The following is a 27810-nucleotide window of genomic DNA, read 5'->3' as shown; positions in this document are numbered from 1 at the left end:
ATCTCCAATGGGGTTCCTCCCATCTCCAATGGGGACATCTCCAATGGGGTTCATCCCATCTCCAATGGGGACATCTCCAATGGGGTTCATCCCATCTCCAATGGGGACATCTCCAATGGGGACATCTCCAATGGGGTTCATCCCATCTCCATTGGGGTTCATCCCATCTCCGATGGGGTTTGTCCCATCTCCAATGGGGTTCATCCCATCTCCATTGGGGACATCTCCAATGGGGTTCATCCCATCTCCAATGGGGTTCAACCCATCTCCAATGGGGTTCATCCCATCTCCAATGGGATTCATCCCATCTCCAATGGGGTTCGTCCCATCTCCAATGGGGTTCGTCCCATCTCCAATGGGGTTCATCCCATCTCCAATGGGGACATCTCCAATGGGGTTCAACCCATCTCCAATGGGGTTCTACCCATCTCCAATGGGATTCATCCCATCTCCAATGGGGTTCAACCCATCTCCAATGGGATTCATCCCATCTCCAATGGGGACATCTCCAATGGGGTTCATCCCATCTCCAATGGGATTCATCCCATCTCCAGTGGGGACATCTCCAATGGGATTCATCCCATCTCCAATGGGGTTCAACCCACCTCCAATGGGATTCATCCCATCTCCAATGGGGTTCGTCCCATCTCCAATGGGATTTGCTGGATCTCTGGGGGTTTGGGACCCCCATTCCCAAGGGAATTCCAAGCCCCCCCCCCCCCCCCGCCCCCAATTTCCCTATAGGAAGCACCCCCAAAACACCCAGATATCCCATCGGGGGGGGTGGTCAGGATTTGGGGATACACCAAGAAATCCATACGGAATAGGCTGGGAATATCCATTTACTCATTGGAATATACATTGGGAATGACCCCCATCCCCCCCCCACCCCCCAACCCCAGGGGGGCTGCCTCGAACCTTGGGGGGTGGAGGGGTTCTCATCACAGCCAGCCCCGATCCCAACAGTGGGAATAGGGAATTCTATGGGTGACGGATCCCATCGGTGGGAAGTTGGGAATCCCATGGGATACAGCTCCCAACACCGCTATGGGGGGGGGGGGGAACGCAAACTCCCTGCCCCCCATGGCATTGCCTTGGCCAACGAGACTCTTCCAAGCACGGCCCCCAGCATCTCCACCCTCCGTGCCCCATGGAAGGGGTTCCGTCAGCTTTCGGATCCCAACGGTGGGAATTCTATGGGATACGGGGATCCCAGCATCCCTATGGGGGAGCAGAGGAACGCGAACCCCCGCCCCACGTCCACGGTCAAGAAGATGCTTCCAAGAGCGGGGCCACCAGCTCCAACCTTCACCCCCTGGCTCCTATGGGGAGGTTGAAGCCACCCCATGGTTCCTATGGGGAGGTTGAAGATCTCAAGGTCTTCTTGGGTACCTCCAACCTCCACCCCATGGTTTCTATGGGGAGGTTGAAGACCTCAAGGTCTTTTTGGGTACCTCCAACCTTCACCCCATGGGGAAGTTGAAGCCCTCTTGGTCTTCTTGGGCAACTCCAACCTTCACCCCATGTTGGAAGTTGAAGCCCTCTTGGTCTTCTTGAGTACCTCCAACCTTCACCCCATGGGGAGGTCGAAGCCCTCTTGGTCTTGGGTACCTCCAACCTTCACCCCATGGGGAAGTTGAAGCCCTCTTGGTCTTCTTGGGTACCTCCAACCTTCACCCCATGGGGAGGATGAAGCCCTCTTGTTCTTGGGTACCTCCAACCTTCACCCCATGGGGAAGCTGAAGCCCTCTTGGGTACCTCCAACCTCCACCCCATGGAGATGACAAAGCCCCCATGGGAAGGATGAAGCCCCCTTGGTCTTCTTGGGTACCTCCAACCTTCACCCCATGGAGAAGTTGAAGCCCTCTTGGTCTTGGGTACCTCCAACCTTCACCCCATGGGGAGGTCAAAGCCCTCTTGGTCTTCTTGGGTACCTCCAACCTTCACCCCATGGAGAAGTTGAAGCCCTCTTGGTCTTCTTGGGCAACTCCAACCTTCACCCCATGGAGAAGTTGAAGCCCTCTTGTTCTTGGGTACCTCCAACCTTCACCCCATGGGGGAAGTTGAAGCCCTCTTGGGTACCTCCAACCTCCACCCTATGGAGACGACAAAGCCCCCATGGGCAAGACGAAGCCCCCATGGCGAAGCCGAAGCCCTCAAGGCCTCCTCCTTGGATGGGGCCTCGCCTTGGGGTGCTGCTCGGGCGCTAGAGGCTGACGCTGCGGTGATGCTTCAAGTACCCCGGCGCCCCCCGGGCCCTATGGGGCTCACCCAGCTCCTCGCTGTCGAGGCTGGCAGCGTCCGAGAGCTTGGCCAAGTGCTCGACCGAGTCGAACTTCTGCAGGTCCGAAGCGATGGTTTGGAGGCTCAGCACCGAGAGCGTGTCCCCGGCGCCTCCCCCCACCCCTAAAGGGGTCCCTTGGGGGTCGGGCACCGATTCGGAGCCGGGGGGCTGAGCGTCGCCTTCGGCGCCCACGGGGGAGGCACGGCGCGGCGGGAGGCGGCGCAGGCGGCGCGCGTGGATCTGCTCGCTGATCTCCTCCAGGTTACGCAAGGCCACGGCGTAACGGGTCTTGGCCCGGGCCACCCGCGCCTCCAGCGCCGTCACCTGGGCCTTGTGCTCCTGATGGGGTGGGGACGGGGGGTTGGAATTAGGGGGAGAAAGGCGAAAACGGGATGGAATCGCCCCAAAAAGGGGCTCCAGCGCCGTTGCGAAGGAGCCCAAGGGTCATGTTGGGTCCTTCTTGGTTGACTTGGTCCCAAAACCTGATCGAACTACCCCAAAAAGGCATGAAATCACCCTAAAAAGAGGTGAAACCACCCCAAAAATGGATCCATCTCCATCCCAAGGTGCCCCATGGCCATATCGGGTCCTTCCTGCTCTACTTGACCCCAAAACCTGGTAGAAGAACCTCAATATGTGGTGAAATCGCCCCAAAAAGGGGCTCCGGCGCCGTTGCGAAGGAGCCCAATGGCCACGTTGGGTCCTTCTTGGTTGACTTGGTCCCAAAACCTGATCGAACTACCCCAAAAAGGCATGAAATCACCCTAAAAAGAGGTGAAACCACCCCAAAAATGGGATCCATCTCCACCCCATGGCCATGTTGGGTCCTTCCTGCTCTACTTGACCCCAAAACCTGGTAGAAGAACCTCAAAATGTGGTGAAATCGCCCCAAAAAGGGGCTCCGGCGCCGTTGCGAAGGAACCCAAGGGTCACGTTGGGTCCTTCTTGGTTGACTTGGTCCCAAAACCTGATCGAACTACCCCAAAAAGGGATGAAATCACCCTAAAAAGAGGGGAAACCACCCCAAAAATGGGATCCATCTCCACCCCATGGCCATGTTGGGTCCTTCCTGCTCTCCTTGACCCCAAAACCTGGTAGACAAACCTCAAAATGTGGTGAAATCTCCCCAAAAAGAGGCTCCGGCGCCTTTGCGAAGGAGCCCAAGGGTCATGTTGGGTCCTTCTTGGTTGACTTGGTCCCAAAACCTGATCGAACTACCCCAAAAAGGGATGAAATCACCCTAAAAAGAGGTGAAACCACCCCAAAAATGGATCCATCTCCATCCCAAGGTGCCCCATGGCCACGTTGGGACCTTCCTGCTCTACTTGACCCCAAAACCTGGTAGAAGAACCTCAAAATGTGGTGAAATCGCCCCAAAAAGGGGCTCCGGCGCCGTTGCGAAGGCGCCCAAGGGTCACGTTGGGTCCTTCTTGGTTGACTTGGTCCCAAAACCTGATCGAACTACCCCAAAAAGGGATGAAATCACCCTAAAAAGAGGTGAAACCACCCCAAAAATGGATCCATCTCCATCCCAAGGTGCCCCATGGCCACGTTGGCTCCTTCCTGCTCTACTTGACCCCACAACCTGGTAGAAGAACCTCAAAATGTGGTGAAATCGCCCCAAAAAGGGGCTCCGGCGCCGTTGCGAAGGAGCCCAATGGCCACGTTGGGTCCTTCTTGGTTGACTTGGTCCCAAAACCTGATCGAACTACCCCAAAAAGGGACGAAATCACACTAAAAAGAGGTGAAACCACCCCAAAAATGGGATCCATCTCCACCCCATGGCCATGTTGGGTCCTTCCTGCTCTACTTGACCCCAAAACCTGGTAGACGAACCTCAAAATGTGGTGAAATCTCCCCAAAAAGAGGCTCCGGCGCCGTTGCGAAGGAGCCCAATGGTCATGTTGGGTCCTTCTTGGTTGACTTGGTCCCAAAACCTGATCGAACTACCCCAAAAAGGGATGAAATCACCCTAAAAAGAGGTGAAACCACCCCAAAAATGGGATCCATCTCCATCCCAAGGTGCCCCATGGCCACGTTGGGTCCTTCCTGCTCTCCTTGACCCCAAAACCTGGTAGAAGAACCTCAAAATGTGGTGAAATCACCCCAAAAAGGGGCTCCGGCGCCGTTGCGAAGGAGCCCAATGGCCACGTTGGGTCCTTCTTGGTTGACTTGGTCCCAAAACCTGATCGAACTACCCCAAAAAGGCATGAAATCACCCTAAAAAGAGGTGAAACCACCCCAAAACCATCTCCATCTCCAACCCATGGTGCCCCATGACCACGTTGGGTCCTTCTTGGTCAACTTGACCCCAAAACCTGATCGAAGCCCCCCAAAAAGCAATGAAACCACCCCAAAAAGAGGTGAAACCACCCCAAAACCATCTCCATCACCCCCCCAAGGTGCCCCATGGCCACGTTGGCTCCTTCCTGCTCTACTTGACCCCAAAACCTGATCGAAGCCCCCCAAAAAACGATGAATCCACCCCAAAAAGAGGTGAAACCACCCCCAAAAGAGATGGAAACGCCCCCAAAAACCAATGAAACCACCCCAAAACCATCTCCATCTCCAACCCAAGTTGCCCCATGGCCACGTTGGGTCCTTCTTGGTCAACTTGACCCCAAAACCTGATCGAAGCCCCCCAAAAAGCGATGAACCCACCCCAAAAAGCAATGAAACCACCCCAAAACCATCTCCATCTCCAACCCAAGTTGCCCCATGGCCACGTTGGCTCCTTCCTGGTCAACTTGACCCCAAAACCTGACCGAAGCCCCCCAAAAAGAGGTGAAACCACGCCAAAACCATCTCCATCTCCAACCCATGCTGCCCCATGGCCACACTGGCTCCTTCCTGCTCTTCTTCACCCCAAAACCTGATCGAAGCCCCCCAAAAAGAGATGAAACCACCCCAAAAAGTGATGAAACCACCCCAAAAAGCGACGGAAACGCCCCCAAAAAGCAACGAAACCACCCCAAAACCATCTCCATCACCCCCCCACAGCACCCCCTAACGTGGGGTACCTCCAGGATCTGGTTGAACTGGGCCTTGAGCTCGAAGTAGGGCTTGCTCTTGACGATGACCCTCTTGAGGCTCTTCTGTAGGGCCTGCACCTTGGCCTCGGCCTCTTGGCACAGGTTGGTGACGCGTTGGTGCTCCCGCTCGCTCCGGAGGCGCTCCTCCTCGGCCTCGTTCACCTGTGGGGCACCGAGCCCCATAGAACGGGCTCCAGATCCAGCTCCAGCCCCACGGGAGCAACCCGAGGGATGGAGGAGCCCCCCGGGGCGCGGGTCGATGCATGGAGAGGCCCCCATGGGGCCACGGCGTGGAGATCGCGCCGTTGACGCCCCATATCCATCCCATGCGACCCCCATGGACGTCCCAAGGGATGAAGGATTCCCAAGGCCTCGTCCCCACATAGGAAGGGCTCCTGGACCCATAGGCCTATGGATTATGACCTCCCAGGTCTATATCCCTATGGATCCAGCCCCCTGTGCCCCACACCTTCCCCATGGCATGGTTGAGATCCCCCTACCAAGTGTCCCCATCCCTTCCCCATGGCACAATTGACGTTCTCCTCCCGTCCACCCCTTCCAACCTCCATCCCTATGGCCTCAGACCCCCATAACCCCTATCCCTATGGCCCCAGCCCCACTGCAGCCCCACACCTTCCCCATGGCATGGTTGAGGTCCCCCTACTGAGTGTCCCCATCCCTTCCCCATGGCACGGTTGACGTTCTCCTCCCATCCACCCCTTCCAACCTCCATCCCTATGGCCTCAGACCCCCATAACCCCTATCCCTATGGCTCCAGCCCCACACCTTCCCCATGCCATGGTTGAGATCCTCCTACCAAGTGTCCCCATCCCTTCCCCATGGCACAATTGACGTTCTCCTCCCATCCACCCCTTCCAACCTTCATCCCTATGGATTTGGACCCCCATAACCCCTATCCCTATGGCTCCAGCCCCACACCTTGCCCGTGGCATGGTTGAGGTCCTCCTACCAAGTGTCCCCATCCCTTCCCCATGGCACTACTGACGTTCTCCTCCCATCCACCCCTTCCAACCTCCATCCCTATGGCCTCAGACCCCCATAACCCCTATCCCTATGGCTCCAGCCCCACACCTTCCCCATGCCATGGTTGAGGTCCTCCTACCAAGTGTCCCCACACCTTCCCCATGGCACTACTGACGTTCTCCTCCCATCCACCCCTTCCAACCTCCATCCCTATGGCCTCAGACCCCCATAACCCCTATCCCTATGGCTCCAGCCCCACACCTTCCCCATGCCATGGTTGAGGTCCTCCTACCAAGTGTGCCCATCCCTTCCCCATGGCACTATTGACGTTCTCCTCCCATCCACCCCTTCCAACCTCCATCCCTATGGCCTCAGACCCCCATAACCCCTATCCCTATGGCTCCAGCCCCACACCTTCCCCATGGCACTATTGAGGTCTCCTCCAAGTCCCCATCCACCCCTTCCAACCTCCATCCCTATGGCCTCAGACCCCCATAACCCCTATCCCTATGGCTCCAGCCCCACACCTTCCCCATGCCATGGTTGACGTTCTCCTCCCATCTATCTCTTCCAATGTCCATCCTTATGGACTCTGACCCCCATATCCCTATGGCCCCAGCCCCCTGTGACCCACACCTTCCCCATGGCATGGTTGAGGTCCTCCTACCAAGTGTCCCCATCCCTTCCCCATGGCACGACTGACGTTCTCCTCCCATCCACCCCTTCCAACCTCCATCCCTATGGCCTCAGACCCCCATAACCCCTATCCCTATGGCTCCAGCCCCACACCTTCCCCATGGCATGGTTGAGGTCCTCCTACCAAGTGTCCCCATCCCTTCCCCATGGCACGACTGACGTTCTCCTCCCATCCACCCCTTCCAACCTCCATCCCTATAGCCTCAAACCCACATAACCCCTATCCCTATGGCTCCAGCCCCACACCTTCCCCATGGCATGGTTGAGGTCCTCCTACCAAGTGTGCCCATCCCTTCCCCATGGCACTATTGACGTTCTCCTCCCATCCACCCCTTCCAACCTCCATCCCTATGGCCTCAGACCCCCATAACCCCTATCCCTATGGCTCCAGCCCCACACCTTCCCCATGGCACAATTGACGTTCTCCTCCCATCCACCCCTTCCAACCTCCATCCCTATAGCCTCAGACCCCCATAACCCCCCTATCCCTATGGCTCCAGCCCCACACCTTCCCCATGGCACAATTGACGTTCTCCTCCCATCCACCCCTTCCAACCTCCATCCCTATGGCCTCAGACCCCCATAACCCCTATCCCTATGGCTCCAGCCCCACACCTTGCCCGTGGCGTGGTTGAGCATCTCCTGCCACGTAGGATCCAGGCGGTTCTTGCCGGCCATCACCCCTTGCTCGGCCACGAACACCATCTCCCGCGCCGCGTTGTGCATGCTCACGGCGCGCTCGTACCGCAACGCCGCCTTCTGCGTCTCCTGCTGCGCCTGCGGTTATGGGGCCAGCCCCACATCAGCCCCACATCCTCGGGGGTGGTGGGGACGGGGGGGGGATAAGGGATGGGGGTCGGTACCTCCTTGGCCAAGCGCCGCGCCTCGTAGTAAGGCCGGGCCTTGTCGATGCAATGGCCAAGTTGGGAGCCTTGGGCGTTGAGTTTGCGCGCCGACTCGGAGAGGATGCGGCGGTACGCGGTGCGGGCGTCCTGGGGGGGCAAGGGGACCAGTGTGGGACCAGTGGGACCAGTTAAGGACCAATGGGAGCAGGTAAGGGCCAATGGGAGCAGTTAGGGACCAGTGGGACCAGTGTGGGACCAGTTAAGGACCAATGGGACCAGTTAAGGAGCAGTGGGAGCAGGTAAGGAGCACTTAAGGGACCAGTGGGACCAGTTAGGGACCAGTGTGGGACCAGTGGGACCAGTGTGGGACCAGTGGGACCAGTTAGGGACCAGTGTGGGACCAATGGGACCAGTTAGGGACCAGTGTGGGACCAGTGGGACCAGTGTGGGACCAGTGGGACCAGTTAGGGACCAGTGTGGGACCAGTGGGACCAGTTAGGGACCAGTGTGGGACCAGTGGGACCAGTGTGGGACCAGTGGGACCAGTGGGACCAGTGTGGGACCAGTGGGACCAATGGGACCAGTGTGGGACCAGTGGGACCAGTTAGGGACCAGTGGGACCAGTGTGGGACCAGTTAGGGACCAATGGGAGCAAGTAAGGGCCAATGGGACCAGTTAAGGAGCAGTGGGAGCAGGTAAGGAGCACTTAAGGGACCAGTGGGACCAGTTAGGGACCAGTTAGGGACCAGTGTGGGACCAGTTAGGGACCAATGGGACCAGTGTGGGACCAGTTAAGGAGCAATGGGACCAATGGGACCAGTTAGGGACCAATGGGACCAGTGTGGGACCAGTGGGACCAGTTAGGGACCAATGGGAGCAGTTAAAGACCAGTGAAGGATCAGTGGGACCAGTTAAGGACCAGTGGGACCAGTTAGGGACCAGTGTGGGACCAGTTAGGGACCAGTTAAGGAGCAATGGGACCAGTGGGACCAGTTAGGGACCAATGGGACCAGTTAGGGACCAGCTAGGGACCAGTGGGACCAGTGTGGGACCAGTTAAGGACCAACGGGAGCAGTTAAGGGCCAATGGGACCAGTGTGGGACCATTGGGAGCAGGTAAGGAGCAGTTAAGGACCAGTTAGGGACCAGTGGGACCAGTTAAGGAGCAATGGGACCAGTGGGACCAGTTAGGGACCAATGGGACCAGTGTGGGACCAGTTAGGGACCAGTTAAGGAGCAATGGGACCAGTGGGACCAGTTAGGGACCAGTGGGACCAGTTAAGGAGCAATGGGACCAGTGGGACCAGTTAGGGACCAATGGGACCAGTGTGGGACCAGTTAGGGACCAGTTAAGGAGCAATGGGACCAGTGGGACCAGTTAGGGACCAATGGGACCAGTGTGGGACCAGTTAGGGACCAGTTAAGGAGCAATGGGACCAGTGGGACCAGTTAGGGACCAATGGGACCAGTGTGGGACCAGTGTGGGACCAGTGGGACCAGTGTGGGACCAGTTAAGGACCAATGGGAGCAGTTAAGGGCCAATGGGACCAGTGTGGGACCATTGGGAGCAGGTAAGGACCAGTTAGGGACCAGTTAAGGAGCAATGGGAGCAGGTAAGGGCCAATGGGAGCAGTTAAGGACCAGTTAAGGACCAGTGGGAGCAGGTAAGGACCAGTTAAGGACCAGTTAGGGACCAATGGGACCAGTTAGGGACCAGTTAAGGACCAATGGGAGCAGTTAAGGGCCAATGGGACCAGTGTGGGACCATTGGGAGCAGGTAAGGAGCAGTTAAGGACCAGTTAGGGACCAGTGGGACCAGTTAAGGAGCAATGGGACCAGTGGGACCAGTTAGGGACCAATGGGACCAGTGTGGGACCAGTTAGGGACCAGTTAAGGAGCAATGGGACCAGTGGGACCAGTTAGGGACCAGTGGGACCAGTTAAGGAGCAATGGGACCAGTGGGACCAGTTAGGGACCAATGGGACCAGTGTGGGACCAGTTAGGGACCAGTTAAGGAGCAATGGGACCAGTGGGACCAGTTAGGGACCAATGGGACCAGTGTGGGACCAGTTAGGGACCAGTTAAGGAGCAATGGGACCAGTGGGACCAGTTAGGGACCAATGGGACCAGTGTGGGACCAGTGTGGGACCAGTGGGACCAGTGTGGGACCAGTTAAGGACCAATGGGAGCAGTTAAGGGCCAATGGGACCAGTGTGGGACCATTGGGAGCAGGTAAGGACCAGTTAGGGACCAGTTAAGGAGCAATGGGAGCAGGTAAGGGCCAATGGGAGCAGTTAAGGACCAGTTAAGGACCAGTGGGAGCAGGTAAGGACCAGTTAAGGACCAGTTAGGGACCAGTGGGACCAGTTAAGGAGCAATGGGACCAGTTAAGGACCAGTTAAGGACCAATGGCACCAGTTAAGGACCATGTAAGGGCGAATGGGACCAGTTAAGGACCAGTTAAGGGCCACTGAGACCAGTTAAGGGCCAATGGCACCAGTTAAGGACCAGTTAAGGACCAGTGGGACCAGTTAAGGACCAATGAGACCAGTTAAGGACCAATGGGACCAGTTAAGGATCACTTAAGGACCATTGGGACCAGTCTGGGCCCAGTTAAGACCCATTGTAACCAGTTCAAGCCCAGTTCAGCCCAGTTTGAGCCCAGTTCATCCCAGTTTGAGCCCAGTTCATCCCAGTTTGGGCCCAGTTCATCCCAGTTTGGGCCCAGTTCATCCCAGTTGAGCCCAGCCCTGCTCACATCCAGCTGCAGCTCCACCCGGTTGATCTCCTCATTGGCCTGGTTGAGATGCTCCAGCTCCTCCTATAGATGGGAGAGACCAAAAGTGGGGTGTGGGGTGAATAATGGGGGACCCCCCCCCAAAATGAGGGGGGGGGGGATGTGAATGACCCCCCCCCCCCATCATTCCCAGCCCTTCCCACCTGGATCCTCGGATCCAGCTCTTCCTCCTCCTCCTCTTCCTCTCCAACAGCTTTGGGGGGGGGCTCAGGCTCAGCCCCCCCCTCCCCCACGGGGGTCCCCCCACATCCGGGGGGGGTTCGGCGCCCGTCGCCTGCCTCCATCCCCTGCTCCATGCTGGGATCCCCCCACCCCCACCCCCCCCACCCCACCCCCCCAAAAATCCCGGGCTTTCCGGGTTCCTTTGGGATTCAGGAAGTTGGGGGGTGGGGGGGAAGGGGGGGACCCCACTTTGGGGGGGGGGGGAGGGGAGGAGCTGGAAAAGAAGAGGGAAAAGGTCAGGACCAACCCCCCCCCCACATCCCCCCCCCATATCCCTCTCTTTGACACCCCCCACCCCATATGCCCCTATGGAGTCCCTATAGCCCCCAATACCCCCCTATAGCACCCCACTGACCTCCTATAGCTCCTCAATGCCCCCTATAGCCCCCCAATAACCCCCAATACCCTCCCAAATGCCCCTAATAGCCCCACAATAACCCCCATAGCCCCTCAATGTCCCCTATAGCCACCCTATAGCCCCCCACACCCCCCCAAATGCCCTCCATAGGCCCATAATGCCCCCTATAGCCCCTCAATGTCCCCCTATAGCCCCCCAAATGCCCCCAATACTCTCCTAGAGCCTGCCAATGCCCCCTATAGCCCCCTGTTGACCCCCTATAGCCCCCTATTGACCCCCTATACCCCCCAATAGCCCCCAATGACCCCCTATAGCCCCCCAAATGCCCCCAATGCCCCCTTACAGCCCCCCAAATGCCCCCAATGCCCCCTTACAGCCCCCCAATGACCCCCTATAGGCCTCCTATAGCCCCCCAAATGCCCTCTAGAGCCCCCCATTACTACCTATAGCCCCCCAATGCCCCCTATAGCCCCCCAATAGCCCCCAATACTCTCCTATAGCCTGCCAATGCCCCATATAGCCCCCTATAGCCCCCCAATACCCCCCTGTAGCCCCTCAATGACCCCCTATAGCCCCACAATAGCCCCCAATGCCCCCCATAGCCCCCTATTGACGCCCTATAGCCCCACAATAGCCCCCAATACCCCCTATAGCCCTCCAATGCCCCCTATAGCCCCTCAATGCCCCCCTATAGCCCCCCAAATGCCCACAATACTCTCCTATAGCCTGCCAATGCCCCCTATTGACCCCTATAGCCCCCTATTGACCCCCTATAGCCCCCCAATGCCCCCTATAGCCCCTCAATGCCCCATAGAGCCCCCTATTGACCCCCTATAGCCCCATATTGGCCCCCTATAGCCCCCCATAGCCCCTCAATTCCCCATATAGCCCCCTATTGACCCCCTATAGCCCCCTATTAACCCCCTATAGCCCCCCATAGCCCCTCAATGCCCCATAGAACACCCTATTGACCCCCTATAGCCCCCCAATACCCCCCTATAGCACCCCAGTGCCCCCTATAGCCCCCCAATGCCCCCTATAGCCCCTCAATGCCCCATAGAGCCCCCTATTGACCCCCTATAGGCCCCCAATGCCCCCTATAGCCCCCTATTGACTCCCTATAGCCCCTCAACGTCCCCCTATAGCCCCTCAAATGCCCCCAATACTCTCCTATAGCCTACCAATGCCCCCTATAGCCCCCTAAAGCCCCTCAATGCCCCCCTATAGCCCCCCAATGCCCCCTATAGCCCCTCAATGCCCCACAGAGCCCCCTATTGACCCCCTATAGCACCCCAGCGCCCCCTATAGCCCCCCAATGCCCCCTACAGCCCCTCAATGCCCCACGTAGCCCCCTATTGACCCCCTATAGCCCCCCAATACCCCCCATAGAGCCCCCTATTGACCCCCTATAGCCCCTCAATGCCCCATATAGCCCCCTATTGACCCCCTATAGCCCCCCATATCCCCCTATTTCCCCTCCATTGACCCCCTGTATCCCCCCCCCAATCTCCCCCTCTGTTTCCTTCCCTCACAGCTTCCCCCCCCCCAAGCCCCCAAAATCCCCTTTTTTTACCCCAAAACCCCCTTTCCCCCCCCCCAAACCCGCCCCTTTCCCCACCGCGGCCTGTGTTTACCTCAGCCTCCGCCACAGCGGCCCCACATCGCGGCCTCCCCCTCAACGGCGCATGCGCCACCGGAAGCGGAAGTCGGCGCTGTGCCGTACAAAATGGCGGCCTCCATGAAGCTTCCTCCTTCCCCCCCCCTTTTTTTCCGCCATGGGTCCCGAGGCCTTTCCCGTTACCGGGAGCGTTCATCCGGTAACGGGAAGGATGGGGGGTGTGTGTGTGGGGGGTGTTAACGGTGGGGCAGGCCCCATAGGGGAGCGTCGGGTTCCGGTCACGTGGAGGAAGCGGTGAGGGGCGGGGCGGGGATGGGCGCCGCCATCTTGTGTTACGGCGGCGGCGCCGCCCGGCCTCAAGATGGCGGCTGGGTGCATGGAGCCCCGTTAGGGTAAGCATGTATAGGGACATGTATGTACATGTATGGGCACATATACATGTATGGGCACATGTATGTCATATATGGGCCTGTGTATGGGCACATACATGTCTATAGGCACATGTATGTACGTTAACATGCCTGTATATAGGCACATACATGTCTATAGGCACATATATGTACGTTAACATGCCTGTATATAGGCACATACATGTCTATAGGCACATATATGTACGTTAACATGCCTGTATATAGGCACATACATGTCTATAGGCACATATATGTACGTTAACATGCCTGTATATAGGCACATATATGTACGTTAACATGCCTGTATATAGGCACATAGATGCATATAGGTACATGTATGGGCACATACATGTATATAGGCACATATATGTACTTGTATATGGGCACATACATGTATATAATCGCATATATGTACATATATGTACATTAACATTCCTGTATATGGGCAAGTACACATGTATAAGTACATATATGTGCACATATGGACCTATATATAGGCACATACATGTATATAGGCACATATATGTACATATATGTACATTAACATGCCTGTATATGGGCAAAGACACATGTATAAGTACATATATGTGCACGTATGGACCTGTCTATAGGCACACACATGTATATAGGCACATGTATGTACCTGTCTATAGGCACATACATGTATATAGGCACATGTATGTACCCCTGTGTACCTGTCTATAGGCACACACATGTATATAGGCACATGTAAGACCCCCCAAGACCCCCATAAGACCCCTATGGGACCCCTATAAGACCCATAAGACCCCCCTAAGACCCCTATAGGACCCCTATAAGACCCCTAACACCCCCATAAGACCCCAATAGGAATCCTATAAGACCCCCAAGTCCCCCATAAAACCCCCATAAGACCCCCAAGACCCCCATAAGACCACTATAGCACCCCTATAAGACCCCTAAGACCCCCATAAGATCCCTATAGGACCCCTATAGGACCCCATTAAGACCCCTAAGACCTCTATAGCACCCCTATAAGACCCCAATAAGACCCCTAAAATCCCCATAAGACCCTTATCGGACCCCCATAAGAATCCTATAGCACCCCTATAAGATCCCCAAGACCCCCATAAGACCCCTATAGGACCCCCATAAGACCCCTATGGGACCCCTATAAGACCCCTAAGACCCCTATAGCACCCCTATAAGACCCCCAAGACCCCTATAAGACCCCCAAGACCGCCATAAGACCCCCAAGACCCCAATAAGACCCCTAAAATCCCCATAAGACCCCCAAGACCCCCATAAGACCCCTATAGCACCCCCATAAGACCCCCAAGACCCCCATAAGACCCCTATAGCACCCCTATAAGACCCCCAAGACCCCTATAAGACCCCCAGGACCCCCCTAAGACCCCTATAGGACCCCTATAAGACCCCTAACACCCCCATAAGACCCCAATAGGAATCCTATAAGACCCCCAAGTCCCCCATAAAACCCCCATAAGACCCCCAAGACCCCCATAAGACCCCCATAGCACCCCTATAAGACCCCTATAGGTCCCCCATAAGACCCCCATCACCATGTCCCTGCCTGACCCTATTGGGGAGGGGGGGGGCAGGATTCCCCCTCATCCATCCATAGGGATAATCCCTATGGACCAGCTTAGGTCACGTGTCTATGGGGGGGGGGGGGGGTTACGCCTATGTGGGGGGGTGTGCTTACGTGCTCACCGCCCGCATCACGTGTCCAAGGCGGATCCAAACCCCTCCCCCTCCTCATAACCCCTCCCATCCCCCCCCCTCCATCCCCCCCCCCCCCCCCCCCCCCCCCCCGCCTTTTCCCATCCTTCCATCACCGGGATTTTCCCATCCTCCATCCCGAGCATCCTCATCCTCCCCCCCTCATCCCAAACCCAACCCCCCCCCAGATTAGGACCCCCCCCACCCCCACCCCATTGCCTTGACACCCCCCCCCCTTTATTCCACCCCCCCCCCATTCCATCCCATTGTGGACCAGCCCAGGCCAAGGTAAGACCTCCCCCCCCCCCCCCCAAATGGGGCCTTCCCTTTGCTATAGGGCTCAATGAGGGGGTTTGGACCCCTCCATTGTAAAGGGGGGGGGGGTGTGGGGGCAGGGGACCCCCCCCTCCCCACCCCTTGTTTTTAGCGCTCTAAAGGGTGCCCCCCCCTCTTAAAGGGATAGAACCCCCCCCCCGTCAAGATGGGAGACCCGAATTGGGGGGCCCCCCACTTTAGGGGACCCCCCCCATTATAGGACCCCCCCTTATATGGGACACCCATTATGGGGCCACCCCCATTATGGGCCCCCCCCCCCCATGATGGGACCCCCCTTATTATGGGATCACCCCCATTATGGACCCCCCCCCATTATGGGCCCCCCCATTATGACCCCCCCCCATTATGAGCCCCCCCCCATTATGGGATCCCCCTTATTATGGGACCCCCACATTATGGGACCCCCGTTATGGAGCCCCCCTATTATGGGATCACCCCCATTATGGACCCCCCCCCATTATGGGGTTCCCCCCCTTATGGCCCCCCCCCATTATGGCCCCCCCCCCCCATTATAGTACCCATCCCATTATGGACCCCCCCCCATTATGGACCCCCCCATTATAGACCCCCCCCATTATGGGATCCCCCCATTATGGGACCCCCCATTATGTGATCACCCCCATTATGGACCCCCCCCCATTATAGGACCCCCCCCCATTATAGGACCCCCCCCCATTATGGGACCCCCCCCCAGGCTGGGCCCTGGGACCCCCAAATTCCCCCCCCCCCCCCCCATTTTAGGGCCCTTTATTCCACCCCCCCCCATTATGGGGTTCATCCCATCACCTTGGAGCCCCCCATTATTGGACCCCCCTATTGTGAGACCCCCCCCCCATTATGGGACCCCCCCATCACCCTGACCCCCCCCATATCCCAATGGGGTCTCCCCCATTGGGTGCTATGGGTGCCCCTGGGGGGGGGGGGGGAAAGGGGAGGCCCCTCCCCCCCACTTTGCCCCTCCCCCACCCCCCCCCACCACCGCCCCCCAAGCAGAAAACTGCCCCAAACCTGAAATTCTGAGGGGAAAAGTTGAATGGAGGAAAAAAAGTGGGCGAGAAATTGGGGATTGGAATCGAAAATGAAATTTAAAGTGAAAGTGGAATTTCAAAATGAAATTTCAAATGCAAGGGAAATTTCAAAATGAAATTTAAAACGAAATTTAAGATGAAATGAAACTCAAAATGAAAATAAAATTGAAATTAAAAATTAAAATCAATTTTTAGACGGTATTTGAAATAAAAATTAAACTGAAATTTTAAATTAAACTGAAATGTAAAGTGAAAATGAAATTTAAAACGAAATGAAATTGGAAATGAAAATAAAATTGAAATTAAAAATTAAAATTCATTTTTAGAAGACGTTTCAAATAAAAAATAAATCAAAAATTTAAAATAAAATGAAATTTAAACTGAAATCAGATTGAAATTTAAAGTGAAAAAGAAATTTAAATGAAACTAAATTGAAAATGAAAATTAAATTAAAAACGAAAATTAAATTTGAAATGAAAATTATAATAAAATGAAATGGAAGTGTGAATTAAAATAAGATTTTAATTGAAAATTAAATGGGAAATGAAATTAAATAGAAATTTAAAGTGAAAATGAAATTTAAAATTAATTTAAAGTGAACATGAAATTTTCCATGAAAACTGAAATCAGATTGAAATTTCATGTGAAAATGAAATTTAAAATGAAAATTAAAGTTAAAATTAATATAAAATTGAAAGGAAAAATTAAAAATGAATGTTAAAGCACAAAAAAAGGGATCGGAAATTGAAATTGAAAGGAAAAAGTGAAAGTAAAATTGAAAGGAAAAACAAAAATTGAAAATGACAATTCGATTGAAAGGAAAAATGAAATGGAATTTTCAAGGAAAAAAAACGAGATTTCACTTAAATAAAACTGAAAATTCCATTGAAATAAAAAAGAATGAAAATCCCATTTCAAGCCAAAATGAAAATTCCATGGAAAGGAAAAATTTTGCTTCCAATTTGAACGGAAATTGAAATTTCCAGGAGAAAAGAAAAGCAAAAATGCAAATTTCCAGTCAAAACCTGAAATGCAAAAAAAATTCTAGTTTCAAATCGGGGTTGAAATAAAAAAAAGTTTGAAATGAAGTTTTGGAATCAAATTTCAAGTCAAATTTGGAATCAAATTTCAATCCAAATTTGAAATTAATTTTCAACTCTATTTTCAATTCAAATTTTATGCCATATTTTGAAACAAATTTCCGCTCAAATTTGAAACCAAATTTCAACTCAAATTTCGAACCAAATTTGAAACCAAATTTCAAACAAAATCGGGTGTTTTCAACCCAAATTGGAACGAAAAATGACAACAAATTGTCCTCTATGGGGTGTTCTCTGTAGGGGGTGTTCTCTATGGGGTGTTCCCTATAGGGTGTACTCTATGGGGTGTACTCTATAGGGGGTGTTCTCTATGGGGTGTTCCCTATAGGGTGTACTCTATGGGGTGTACTCTATAGGGGGTGTTCTCTATGGGGGTGTTCTCTATGGGGTGTTCCCTATAGGGTGTACTCTATGGGGTGTACTCTATAGGGGGTGTTCTCTATGGGGGTGTTCTCTATGGGGTGTTCCCTATAGGGTGTACTCTATGGGGTGTACTCTATAGGGGGTGTTCTCTATGGGGGTGTTCTCTATAGGGTGTACTCTATGGGGTGTACTCTATAGGGGGTGTTCTCTATGGGGGTGTTCTCTATGGGGTGTTCCCTATAGGGTGTACTCTATGGGGTGTACTCTATAGGGGGTGTTCTCTATAGGGGGTGTTCTCTATGGGGTGTTCCCTATAGGGTGTACTCTATGGGGTGTACTCTATAGGGGGTGTTCTCTATGGGGGTGTTCTCCATGGGGTGTACTCTATAGGGTGTACTCTATAAGGGCGTTCTCTGTAGGGGGTGTTCTCTATGGGGTGATCTCTATAGGGGGTGCTGTCTATGGGGTGTATTCTAAAGGAGGTGTTATCTATAGGGGGTGTCCTCTATGGGGGTCTACTCTATAGGGTGTACTCTCTAGGGGGTGTACTCTATAGGGTGCACTCTATGGGGTCTACTCTATAGGGGTCTACTCTATAGGGGGTGTACTCTATGGGGTGTTCTCTATGGGGTGTTCTCTATAGGTTGTGCTCTATAGCAGGTGCTCTCTATGGGGTGTACTTTATAGTGGCTGCTCTCTATGGGGTGTTCTCTATGGGGTGTTCTCTATAGGGTGTTCTCTAAGGGGTGTTCTCTATGGGGTGTTCTCCATAGGGTGTTCTCTAAGAGGTGTTCTCTATGGGGTGTTCTCTATGGGGTGTTCTCTATGGGGTTGTTCTCTATGGGGGTGTTCTCTATAGGGTGTTCTCTATGGGGGTGTACTCTATGGGGTGTACTCTATAGGGTGTTCTCCATGGGGGTGTTCTCTATAGGTTGTGCTCTATAGCAGGTGCTCTCTATGGGGTGTACTTTATAGTGGCTGCTCTCTATGGGGTGTTCTCTATGGGGTGTTCTCTATGGGGTGTTCTCTAAGGGGTGTTCTCTATAGGGTGTTCTCTATGGGGTGTTCTCTATGGGGTGTTCTCTATGGGGGTGTTCTCCATAGGGTGTTCTCTAAGAGGTGTTCTCTATGGGGTGTTCTCTATGGGATGTTCTCTATGGGGTGTTCTCTATGGGGGTGTTCTCCATAGGGTGTTCTCTATGGGATGTTCTCTATGGGGTGTTCTCTATGGGGGTGTTCTCCATAGGGTGTTCTCTAAGAGGTGTTCTCTATGGGGTGTTCTCTATGGGATGTTCTCTATGGGGTTGTTCTCTATGGGGGTGTTCTCTATAGGGTGTTCTCTATGGGGTGTTCTCTATGGGGGTGTTCTTTATGGGGTGTACTGTATAGGGGATGTTCTCTATAGGGTGTACTCTATGGGGTGTACTCTATGGGGTGTTACTCTATAGGGATCTACCCCTTGGGGACCTTTGGGGCAGTGCTTGTGGGGGGAGGGGGTCCCCCTCTTGTATCCCCCCCCTAAGTGTGGGGCTGCCCCATAGATGCTGCTGCTGCTGCTGCTGGTGCTGAGCACGGAGCCCGTGCAGGCGGGCGTCCACATGAACCTCACTGAAGGTACATTGGGTCTCTATGGGTCTCTATGGGGTGTCTATGGGTCTCTATGGGGTGTCTATGGGTGTCTGTGGGTATCTATGGCTCTCTATGGGGTGTCTGTGGGTCTCTATGGGGTGTCTATGGGTCTCCGTGGGTATCAATGGCTCTCTATGGGTCTCTATGGGGTGTCTATGGGGGTTCTTTCAGTCTCTATGGAATGTCTATGGGGTGTCTGTGGCTCTCTATGGGTCTCTATAGGGTGTCTATGGGGTGTCTATGGGTCTCTATAGGGTGTCTATGGGGTGTCTATGGGTCTTCATGGGGTGTCTATGGGTCTCTATGGGGTGTCTATGGGGTGAATATGGAGTGTCTATGGGGTTCCTATAGGTGTCTAAGGGGTGTCCATGGCTCTCTATAGGATGTCTATTGGCTGTCCATAAGTCTCTATAGGGTGTCTATGGGGTGACTTTGGGGGGCTATGAGATGCCTCTAGGTTTGGCTCTCTACATCAACATGTGTGGGGCACACGTGACGGTCCATGGCCATACATGTGCCAGACGTGACCATACATGTGTCATACATGACCATACGAGTGATGTGTGGGTTTCATACGTGCCCATGAATGTCCCATCCATCCCCATGTGTGTCTTATTCATCCCCATCCCTACCGCATCCCTAACCCTAACCCTAAACTTACCCCTAACCCATCCCTAACCCTAACCTTGAACCTAACACTAACCCTAACCCCAAAACTAAAACCCTAACCCTAAACTGAACCCTAAACATAACCTTAACCCTAACCTTAATCTTAATCCTAACCCTAAATTTAAACCTAAACCTAACCTTAAACTTAACCCTAACTTTCACACGAACCCTAACCCTAATCTTAATGCTAAATTTAACCCTAACCTTAACCCTAACCCTAACCCTATCCCTATCCCTAACCCTAACCCTAAACCTAACCCTAACCCTAACCCTAACCTTAACGCTAATTTTAACCCTAAATTTATATATATAAACCGAACCTTAAATTTAAACCTAACCCTAAACTTAACCCTAAATTTAACCATAACCTTAACTCTAACCCTAACCATATCCCATCCCTAACCCTAACCCTAAACCTAAACTTAACCCTAAACTTAACTCTAACTCTCATCCTAACCCTATCCCATCCCTAACACTAACCCTAACCCTAACCCTAAACTTAACGCTAACTTTAACCCTAACCTTAACCCTAACCCTAACCCTATCATATACCTAACCCTAAACCTAAACTTACCCCTAACCCTATCCCATCCCTAACCCTAACCCTAACCTTAACGCTAACTTTCACCCTAACCTTAACCCTAACCCTAACCTTAACGCTAACCTTAACGCTAACCCTAACCCTATCCCATACCTAACCCTAACCCTAAACCTAACCCTAACCCTAACCCTAACCTTAACCCTAAACCTAACCCTAACCCTAACCCTAACCTTAACCCTAAACCTAACCCTAAACTTAACGCTAACTTTAACCCTAACCTTAACCCTAACCCTATCCCATCCCTAACCCTAAACTTAACGCTAATTTTAACCCTAACCCTAACCCTAACCCTAACCCTAACCTCAACCCTAACCCCTAACCTTAACCCTAACCCTAACCTTAACGCTAACCCTAACCCTAACCCTATCCCAACCCTACCCCTAACCCTAACCCTAACCCTACCCCTAACCTGCTACCGGGGGCTGACTCCGGAGGAGGTGCGCAGCGTGCGCGTGCTGCCCTTCGACTACGAGCTCGAGTACGTGTGCCGGCCCGAGCGCGAGCTCGTGGGGCCCAAGGTGCGCAAGTGCCAGCGCGACGGCTCCTGGACCGCGGGGGGACAGCCCAGCCGCTGCCGTGAGTGGGGGGGGGTGTCCCCAGTCTGTCTCCGTGCCCCATAACCAGGCACCTCCATCTCCATCCCATCTCCATCATTGCCATCCCATCTCCATTATCCCCATCCCATCCCATCGCCATCCCACCTCCATCATTGACATCCCATCTCCGTGCCCCACATCCCATCTCCATCCCCATCCCATCTCCATCCCCATCCCATCTCCATCATCACCATCCCACCTCCATCATTGCCATCCCACCTCCATCATCCCCATCCCACCTCCATCATCGCCATCCCACCTCCATCATCGCCATCCCATCCCATCTCCATCCCATCTCCATCATTGCCATCCCACCTCCATTATCCCCATCCCATCCCATCCCATCTCCATCCCACCTCCGTCATTGCCATCCCATCTCCATCATCGCCATCCCATCTCCATCATCGCCATCCCACCTCCATCATCGCCATCCCATCTCATCATCGCTATCCCATCTCCATCATTGCCATCCCACCTCCATCATCGCTATCCCATCTCCATCATTGCCATCCCATCCCATCTCCATCCCATCTCCATCATTGCCATCCCACCTCCATCATCGCCATCCCATCTCCATCATCCCCATCCCATCTCCATCATCCCCATCCCATCTCCATCATCCCCATCCCATCCCATCGCCATCCCATCTCCATCATTGCCATCCCACCTCCATCATCGCCATCCCATCTCCATCATCCCCATCCCATCTCCATCACCCACATCCCATCCCCATCTCCATCCCCATCCTATCCCATCGTCATCTCCATCACCTCCATCTTCATCCCACCTCCATCCCCATTCCATCTCCATCACCCACATCCCAGCACCTCCATCTCCATCGCCATTGCATCCCCATCTCCATCATCCTCATCCTATCTCCATCCCCATCTCCATCTTCATCTCCATCACCTCTATCTTCATCCCATCTCCATCCTACCTCCATCATCCCCATCCCATCTCCATCCTCCACATCCCATCACCTCCATCCCCATCCCCATCCCATCCCATCCCATTTCCATCTCCAACCCCATCCCATCTTCATCCCCATCCCATCCCCATCTCTGTCCCCATCCCATCCCCATCTCCGTCATCTCCATCATCTCCATCCCCATCCCATCCCAACTCCATCCCCATCCCCTCACCATCTTCATCTCCATCACCTCTATCTCCATCCCATCCCCATCCCATTCCCATCCCCATCTCCATCATCCCCATCCCATCTCCATCACCCACATCCCAACTCCATCCCCATCCCATCACCATCTTCATCTCCATCACCTCTATCTCCATCCCATCCCAACTCCATCCCCATCCCATCACCATCTTCATCTCCATCACCTCTATCTCCATCCCATCCCCATCTCCATCCCCATCCCTATCCCATCCCCATCTCCATCTCCATCCCATCCCCATCTCCATCATCTCCATCATCCCCATCTCCATCATCTCCATCCCCATCCCCATCATCTCCATCCCCATCTCCATCATCTCCATCCCCATCTCCATCATCTCCATCATCCCCATCTCCATCATCTCCATCCCCATCCCCATCATCCCCATCTCCATCATCTCCATCATCCCCATCTCCATCATCTCCATCATCCCCATCTCCATCATCTCCATCATCCCCATCTCCATCATCTCCATCCCCATCCCCATCATCTCCATCATCCCCATCTCCATCATCCCCATCCCATCCCCATCCCATCTCCATCCCCATCCCACCTCCACCTCCATCACCCCCATTCCCCCCCCCCCCATTCCCCTGACCCCATTGCCGTCCCCCACAGTGCGTCCCTGCCCGCGGGCCCAGCTCTCCCTGGAGCACGGCTCGGTCCTGACCCACGCCATGGAGCGGGTGCCGGTGGAGGGCACCTGGGCCGAGTTCAGCTGCGACCCCGGCTACCGCCTGGTGGGGCCCCCCCGCAGCAACTGCACCCGCCTGGGCCGATGGAGCACCCCGAGGCCCTCCTGCGAGCGTGAGCGCCCATGGGGGGCTATGGGGTCCAGGGATGCCTTGGGGGCTCCACTGGGGGCAATGGTGGCGTTGGGGTCTCCATTGGGTCAATGGTGGGGTTTGGGTCTCCATTGGGTCAGTGGTGGGGTTTGGGTCTCCATTGGGGTCAATGATGTGGTTTTGGTCTCCATTGGGTCAATGGTGAGGTTTGGGTCTCCATTGGGTCAATGATGTGGTTTTGGTCTCCATTGGGTCAATGGTGGGGTTGGGGTCTCTATTGGGTCAATGGTGGGGTTGGGGTCTCCATTGGGGTCAATGATGTGGTTTTGGTCTCCATTGGGTCAATGGTGGGGTTGGGGTCTCCATTGGGTCAGTGGTGGGGTTGGGGTCTCCATTGGGTCAATGGTGGGGTTGGGGTCTCCATTGGGTCAATGATGTGGCTTTGGTCTCCATTGGGTCAATGGTGGGGTTTGGGTCTCCATTGGGTCAATGGTGGGGTTTGGGTCTCCATTGGGTCAATGGTGGGGTTGGGGTCTCCATTGGGTCAATGGTGAGGTTGGGGTCTCCACTGGGTCAATGATGTGGTTTTGGTCTCCATTGGGTCAATGGTGGGGTTGGGGTCTCCATTGGGGTCAATGATGTGGTTTTGGTCTCCATTGGGTCAATGGTGGGGTTTTGGTCTCCATTGGGTCAATGGTGGCGTTGGGGTCTCCATTGGGTCAGTGGTGGGGTTGGGGTCTCCATTGGGTCAATGGTGGGGTTGGGGTCTCCATTGGGGTCAAAGATGAGGTTTGGGGCTCCATTGGGTCAGTGGTGGGGTTTGGGTCTCCATTGGGTCAATGGTGGGGTTTGGGGCTCCATTGGGGTCAATGGTGGGGTTGGGGTCTCCATTGGGTCAATGGTGGGGTTGGGGTCTCCATTGGGGTCAATGATGTGGTTTTGGTCTCCATTGGGTCAATGGTGGGGTTTGGGGTCTCCATTGGGTCAGTGGTGGGGTTTGGGTCTCCATTGGGTCAATGGTGAGGTTTGGGGTCTCCATTGGGTCAATGGTGGGGTTTGGGGTCTCCATTGGGTCAATGGTGGGGTTGGGGTCTCCATTGGGTCAATGGTGGGGTTTGGGTCTCTATGGGGTGTCAATGGGGGTCTTTGGGTCTCTATGGGGAGTCAATGGGTTTGGGGGTGTCTCTTGTGACTCAGTTTCCCCCCACAGTTCGTCGTCCTTCCTCAGGTGAGTGCCCATGTGTCTATCCACCTCTTCCATGTCCATCCATGTCCATCCATGTCTATCCATGTCCATCCATGTCCATCCATGTCTATCCATGTCCTTCCATGTCCATCCATGTCCACCCATGTCCTTCCATGTCAATCCATGTTCTTCCATGTCCATCCATGTCCTTCCATGTCCTTCCATGTCTATCCATGTCCTTCCATGCACTTCCATGTCCATCCATGTCCCTCCATGTCTATCCATGTCTACCCATGTCTATCCATGTCCTTCCATGTCCATCCATGTCTATCCATGTCCATCCATGTCTATTCATGTCTATCCATGTCTTTCCATGTCCATCCATGTCCACCCATGTCCATCCATGTCCACCCATGTCCTTCCATGTCCACCCATGTCTATCCATGTCCTTCCATGTCCATCCATGTCCATCCATGTCCACCCATGTCCATCCATGTCCATCCATGTCTACCCATGTCCATCCATGTTTATCCATGTCCTTCCATGTTCACCCATGTCCTTCCATGTCCACCCATGTCCATCCATGTCCACCCATGTCTATTCATGTCCACCCATGTCCTTTCATGTCTACCCATGTCCTTCCATGTCCTTCCATGTCCACCCATGTCCACCCATGTCCTTTCATGTCTACCCATGTCCATCCATGTCCATCCATGTCCATCCATGTCTACCCATGTCCATCCATGTCCTTCCATGTCCATCCATGTCCACCCATGTCCATCCATGTCCTTTCATGTCTATCCATGCCTACCCATGTCCATCCATGTCCATCCATGTCCTTCCATGTCTACCCATGTCCATCCATGTCCTTCCATGCCTACCCATGTCCATCCATGTCCTTCCATGTCCTTCCATGTCCATCCATGTCCTTCCATGTCCATCCATGTCTACCCATGTCCATCCATGTCCTTCCATGTCTACCCATGTCCTTCCATGTCCTTCCATGCCTACCCATGTCCATCCATGTCCATCCATGTCCATCCATGTTTATCCATGTCCATCCATGTCCATCCATGTCCTTCCATGTCCTTCCATGTCTATCCATGCACTTCCATGTCCTTCCATGTCAATCCATGTCTATCCATGTCTACCCTCTCTATCCATGTCCTTCCATGTCTATCCAAGTTTATCCATGTCTACCCATGTCCACCCATGTCCTTCCTTCCATGTCCTTCCATGTCAATCCATGTTTACCCTCTCTATCCATGTCCTTCCATGTTTATCCATGTCTACCCATGTCCACCCATGTCCTTCCATGTCCATCCATGTCCACCCATGTCTACCTATGTCCTTCAATGTCCACCCATGTCCTTCCATGTCCATCCATGTCTATCCATGTCCACCCATGTCCTTCCATGTCCACCCATGTCCTTTCATGTCTACCCATGTCCTTCCATGTCTACCCATGTCCATCCATGTCCATCCATGTCCATCCATGTCCATCCATGTCTACCCATGTCCATCCATGTCCTTCCATGTCCACCCATGTCCATCCATGTCTTTTCATGTCTATCCATGCCTACCCATGTCCATCCATGTCCTTCCATGTCTATCCATGCCTACCCATGTCCATCCATGTCCTTTCATGTCTATCCATGCCTACCCATGTCCATCCATGTCCATCCATGTCTACCCATGTCCACCCATGTCCATCCATGTCCATCCATGTCCACCCATGTCCTTCCATGTCCACCCATGTCCTTCCATGTCCATCCATGTCCATCCATGTCCATCCATGTCCTTCCATGTCCACCCATGTCCTTCCATGTCCTTCCATGTCCATCCATGTCCATCCATGTCCTTCCATGTCCATCCATGTCCTTCCATGTCCATCCATGTCCTTTCATGTCTATCCATGTCTACCCATGTCCTTCCATGTCCTTCCATGCCTACCCATGTCCTTCCATGTCCTTCCATGCCTACCCATGTCCATCCATGTCCTTCCATGTCTACCCATGTCCTTCCATGTCCATCCATGTCTATCCATGTCTACCCATGTCCATCCATGTCCATCCATGTCCTTCCATGCCTACCCATGTCAATCCATCTCAATCCACGTCAATCCATGCCCACCCATGTCCGCGTATCCACACCCCCCCCCTTGCTCCTCCCCCCTCCCCTCCCTCCCTCCCCCCCATCCAATCCCTCCTTTCCCCATCCCCATCCCTCTTTTCCTCTCCCCCATCCCTCCGGAGTCTCCGCCCCGAATCCCTCCGGCTCCTCCGCTCGCCATCCTCCTGCTCCCCATCCCTCTCTTCTCCATCCCCATCCCTCTTATTCCCCCCCCCATCCCTGTTATCCCCCCCCATCCCTCTTATTCCCCCCCCCAATCCCTCTTATCCCCCCCCAATCCCTCTTATCCCCCCCCAATCCCTGTTTTCCATCCCCATCCCTCTTCTTCCTCCCCCCCCCCCGTTCCCATCATTCCCTACGATCCCTTCATTCCCATTCCAAGCTCGAGCCCGGTGACATCAACGCCCCCCCCCCCCCTTCTCCTCCTCTTCCTCCTTTCCCTCCTCCTCTTCCTCCTTCCTCCTCGTCCTTCCTCCTCCTTCTCCTCTTCCTCCTCCTCCATCCATCCTCTTCCTCCTCCTCCCTCTGCCCTCCTTCTCCTCCCTCCTCCTCCCTCCTCTTCCTCCCCATCCTCCTCCTCTTTCTCCTTCCCCTTCCTCCTCCATCTCCCCCCTTGCCCTTCCTCTTCCTCTCCTCCTTCATCCCCATCCTCCCCCCCCCCCACCCCATCCCCACCATGCCCCCCTTCCCCACCTCCTCCTGACCCATGGCTCCTGCCCCATCGCCCCCACGGCCCCCGTTGTTGCCCCCCGTGGTGCTGGCGCTGGCTCTGCTGGTGGCACCGGTGTCGGGCGCAGGGAAGAAGGCGGTGCACGTCGGGGCCCTGTTCCCCATGAGCGGGGGGTGGCCGGGGGGCCAGGCCTGCCTGCCCGCCGTGCGCATGGCCCTGGAGGACATCAACAGCCGGGGGGACATCCTGCCCGACCACGAGCTGCGCCTCATCCACCACGACAGCAAGGTGGGGGCATTGGGGGGGGGGGGATGGGGGGATGGAGGTGATGGAGGTGATGGGGTGATGGAGGTGGTGATGGGGTGATGGAGGTGATGGAGGGGATGGAGGTGATGGAGGTGATATGGGGAAGGAGGGGATGGTGATGATGGAGGTGGTGATGGGGTGATGGAGGTGATGGAGGTGCTGAAGGGGATGGAGGTGGTATGGGAAAGGAGGGGAGGGTGATGATGGAGGTGGTGATGGGTTGATGGAGGTGGTGGAGGGGATGGAGGTGGTGTTGTAGTCATGGAGGT

At 54.4% G+C, this 27810-nt stretch overlaps 2 protein-coding genes and 1 long non-coding RNA gene across 10 annotated transcripts in view; 1 reads left to right on the top strand and 2 right to left on the bottom strand.

The window, feature by feature from the left end:
• Positions 1-1370: 1370 nt before the first annotated feature.
• LOC134171971 (uncharacterized) lies at positions 1371-2162 on the bottom strand. 8 transcript variants are annotated; one of them, XR_009967791.1, is made up of 5 exons: positions 2090-2162; positions 1895-1994; positions 1772-1864; positions 1625-1697; positions 1371-1594 (listed from the first exon to the last, which is right to left on the bottom strand). It is a non-coding gene; the product is annotated as an uncharacterized LOC134171971 (long non-coding RNA). The 8 variants fall into 8 exon arrangements; XR_009967793.1 differs by having other exon boundaries at positions 1772-1914; positions 1948-1994; XR_009967792.1 differs by having other exon boundaries at positions 1625-1671; positions 1766-1864; positions 1895-1941.
• A 44-nt stretch (positions 2163-2206) lies between these two features.
• SH3BP5L (SH3 binding domain protein 5 like) lies at positions 2207-10933 on the bottom strand. The gene is made up of 6 exons (XM_062634642.1): positions 10781-10933; positions 10599-10661; positions 7860-7988; positions 7612-7773; positions 5305-5478; positions 2207-2623 (listed from the first exon to the last, which is right to left on the bottom strand). The coding sequence occupies exons 1-6, from the start codon at positions 10931-10933 to the stop codon at positions 2207-2209; spliced, it is 1098 nt and encodes a 365-aa protein (XP_062490626.1).
• Positions 10934-21112: 10179 nt separating this feature from the next.
• Positions 21113-27810, top strand: part of GABBR1 (gamma-aminobutyric acid type B receptor subunit 1) — a 29413-nt gene continuing 22715 nt past the window's right edge. The window contains exons 1-4 of the mRNA XM_062634647.1: positions 21113-21269; positions 23080-23268; positions 24457-24474; positions 27363-27523. Coding sequence (XP_062490631.1) covers positions 23139-23268; positions 24457-24474; positions 27363-27523 — 309 coding nt within the window. The 5' untranslated portion in view covers positions 21113-21269; positions 23080-23138. The remainder of the gene's footprint in view (positions 21270-23079; positions 23269-24456; positions 24475-27362; positions 27524-27810) is intronic.

The sequence above is a fragment of the Pezoporus occidentalis genome, unplaced genomic scaffold (genome assembly GCF_034315485.1).
Source record: "Pezoporus occidentalis ecotype Australia unplaced genomic scaffold, CSIRO_AGI_Poc_V1 ctg432, whole genome shotgun sequence".
NCBI classification, from domain to species: Eukaryota; Metazoa; Chordata; class Aves; order Psittaciformes; family Psittacidae; genus Pezoporus; species Pezoporus occidentalis.
The sequence above is the reverse complement of the archived record's forward strand: the minus strand, read 5'-3'. Positions and strand labels throughout refer to the sequence as shown.

Excerpts from the sequence above, each read along its gene's own strand:
- SH3BP5L (XM_062634642.1), bottom strand. The coding sequence starts at position 10,933 with ATGGAGCAGGGGATGGAGGCAGGCGACGGGCGCCGAACCCCCCCCGGA. Across the intron at positions 10,662-10,780 it reads AGCTGGATCCGAGGATCCAG|GAGGAGCTGGAGCATCTCAA; the intron begins GTGGGAAGGGCT and ends TCCCATCTATAG. Across the intron at positions 5,479-7,611 it reads TCAACCACGCCACGGGCAAG|GTGAACGAGGCCGAGGAGGA; the intron begins GTGTGGGGCTGG and ends GGTGCCCCACAG.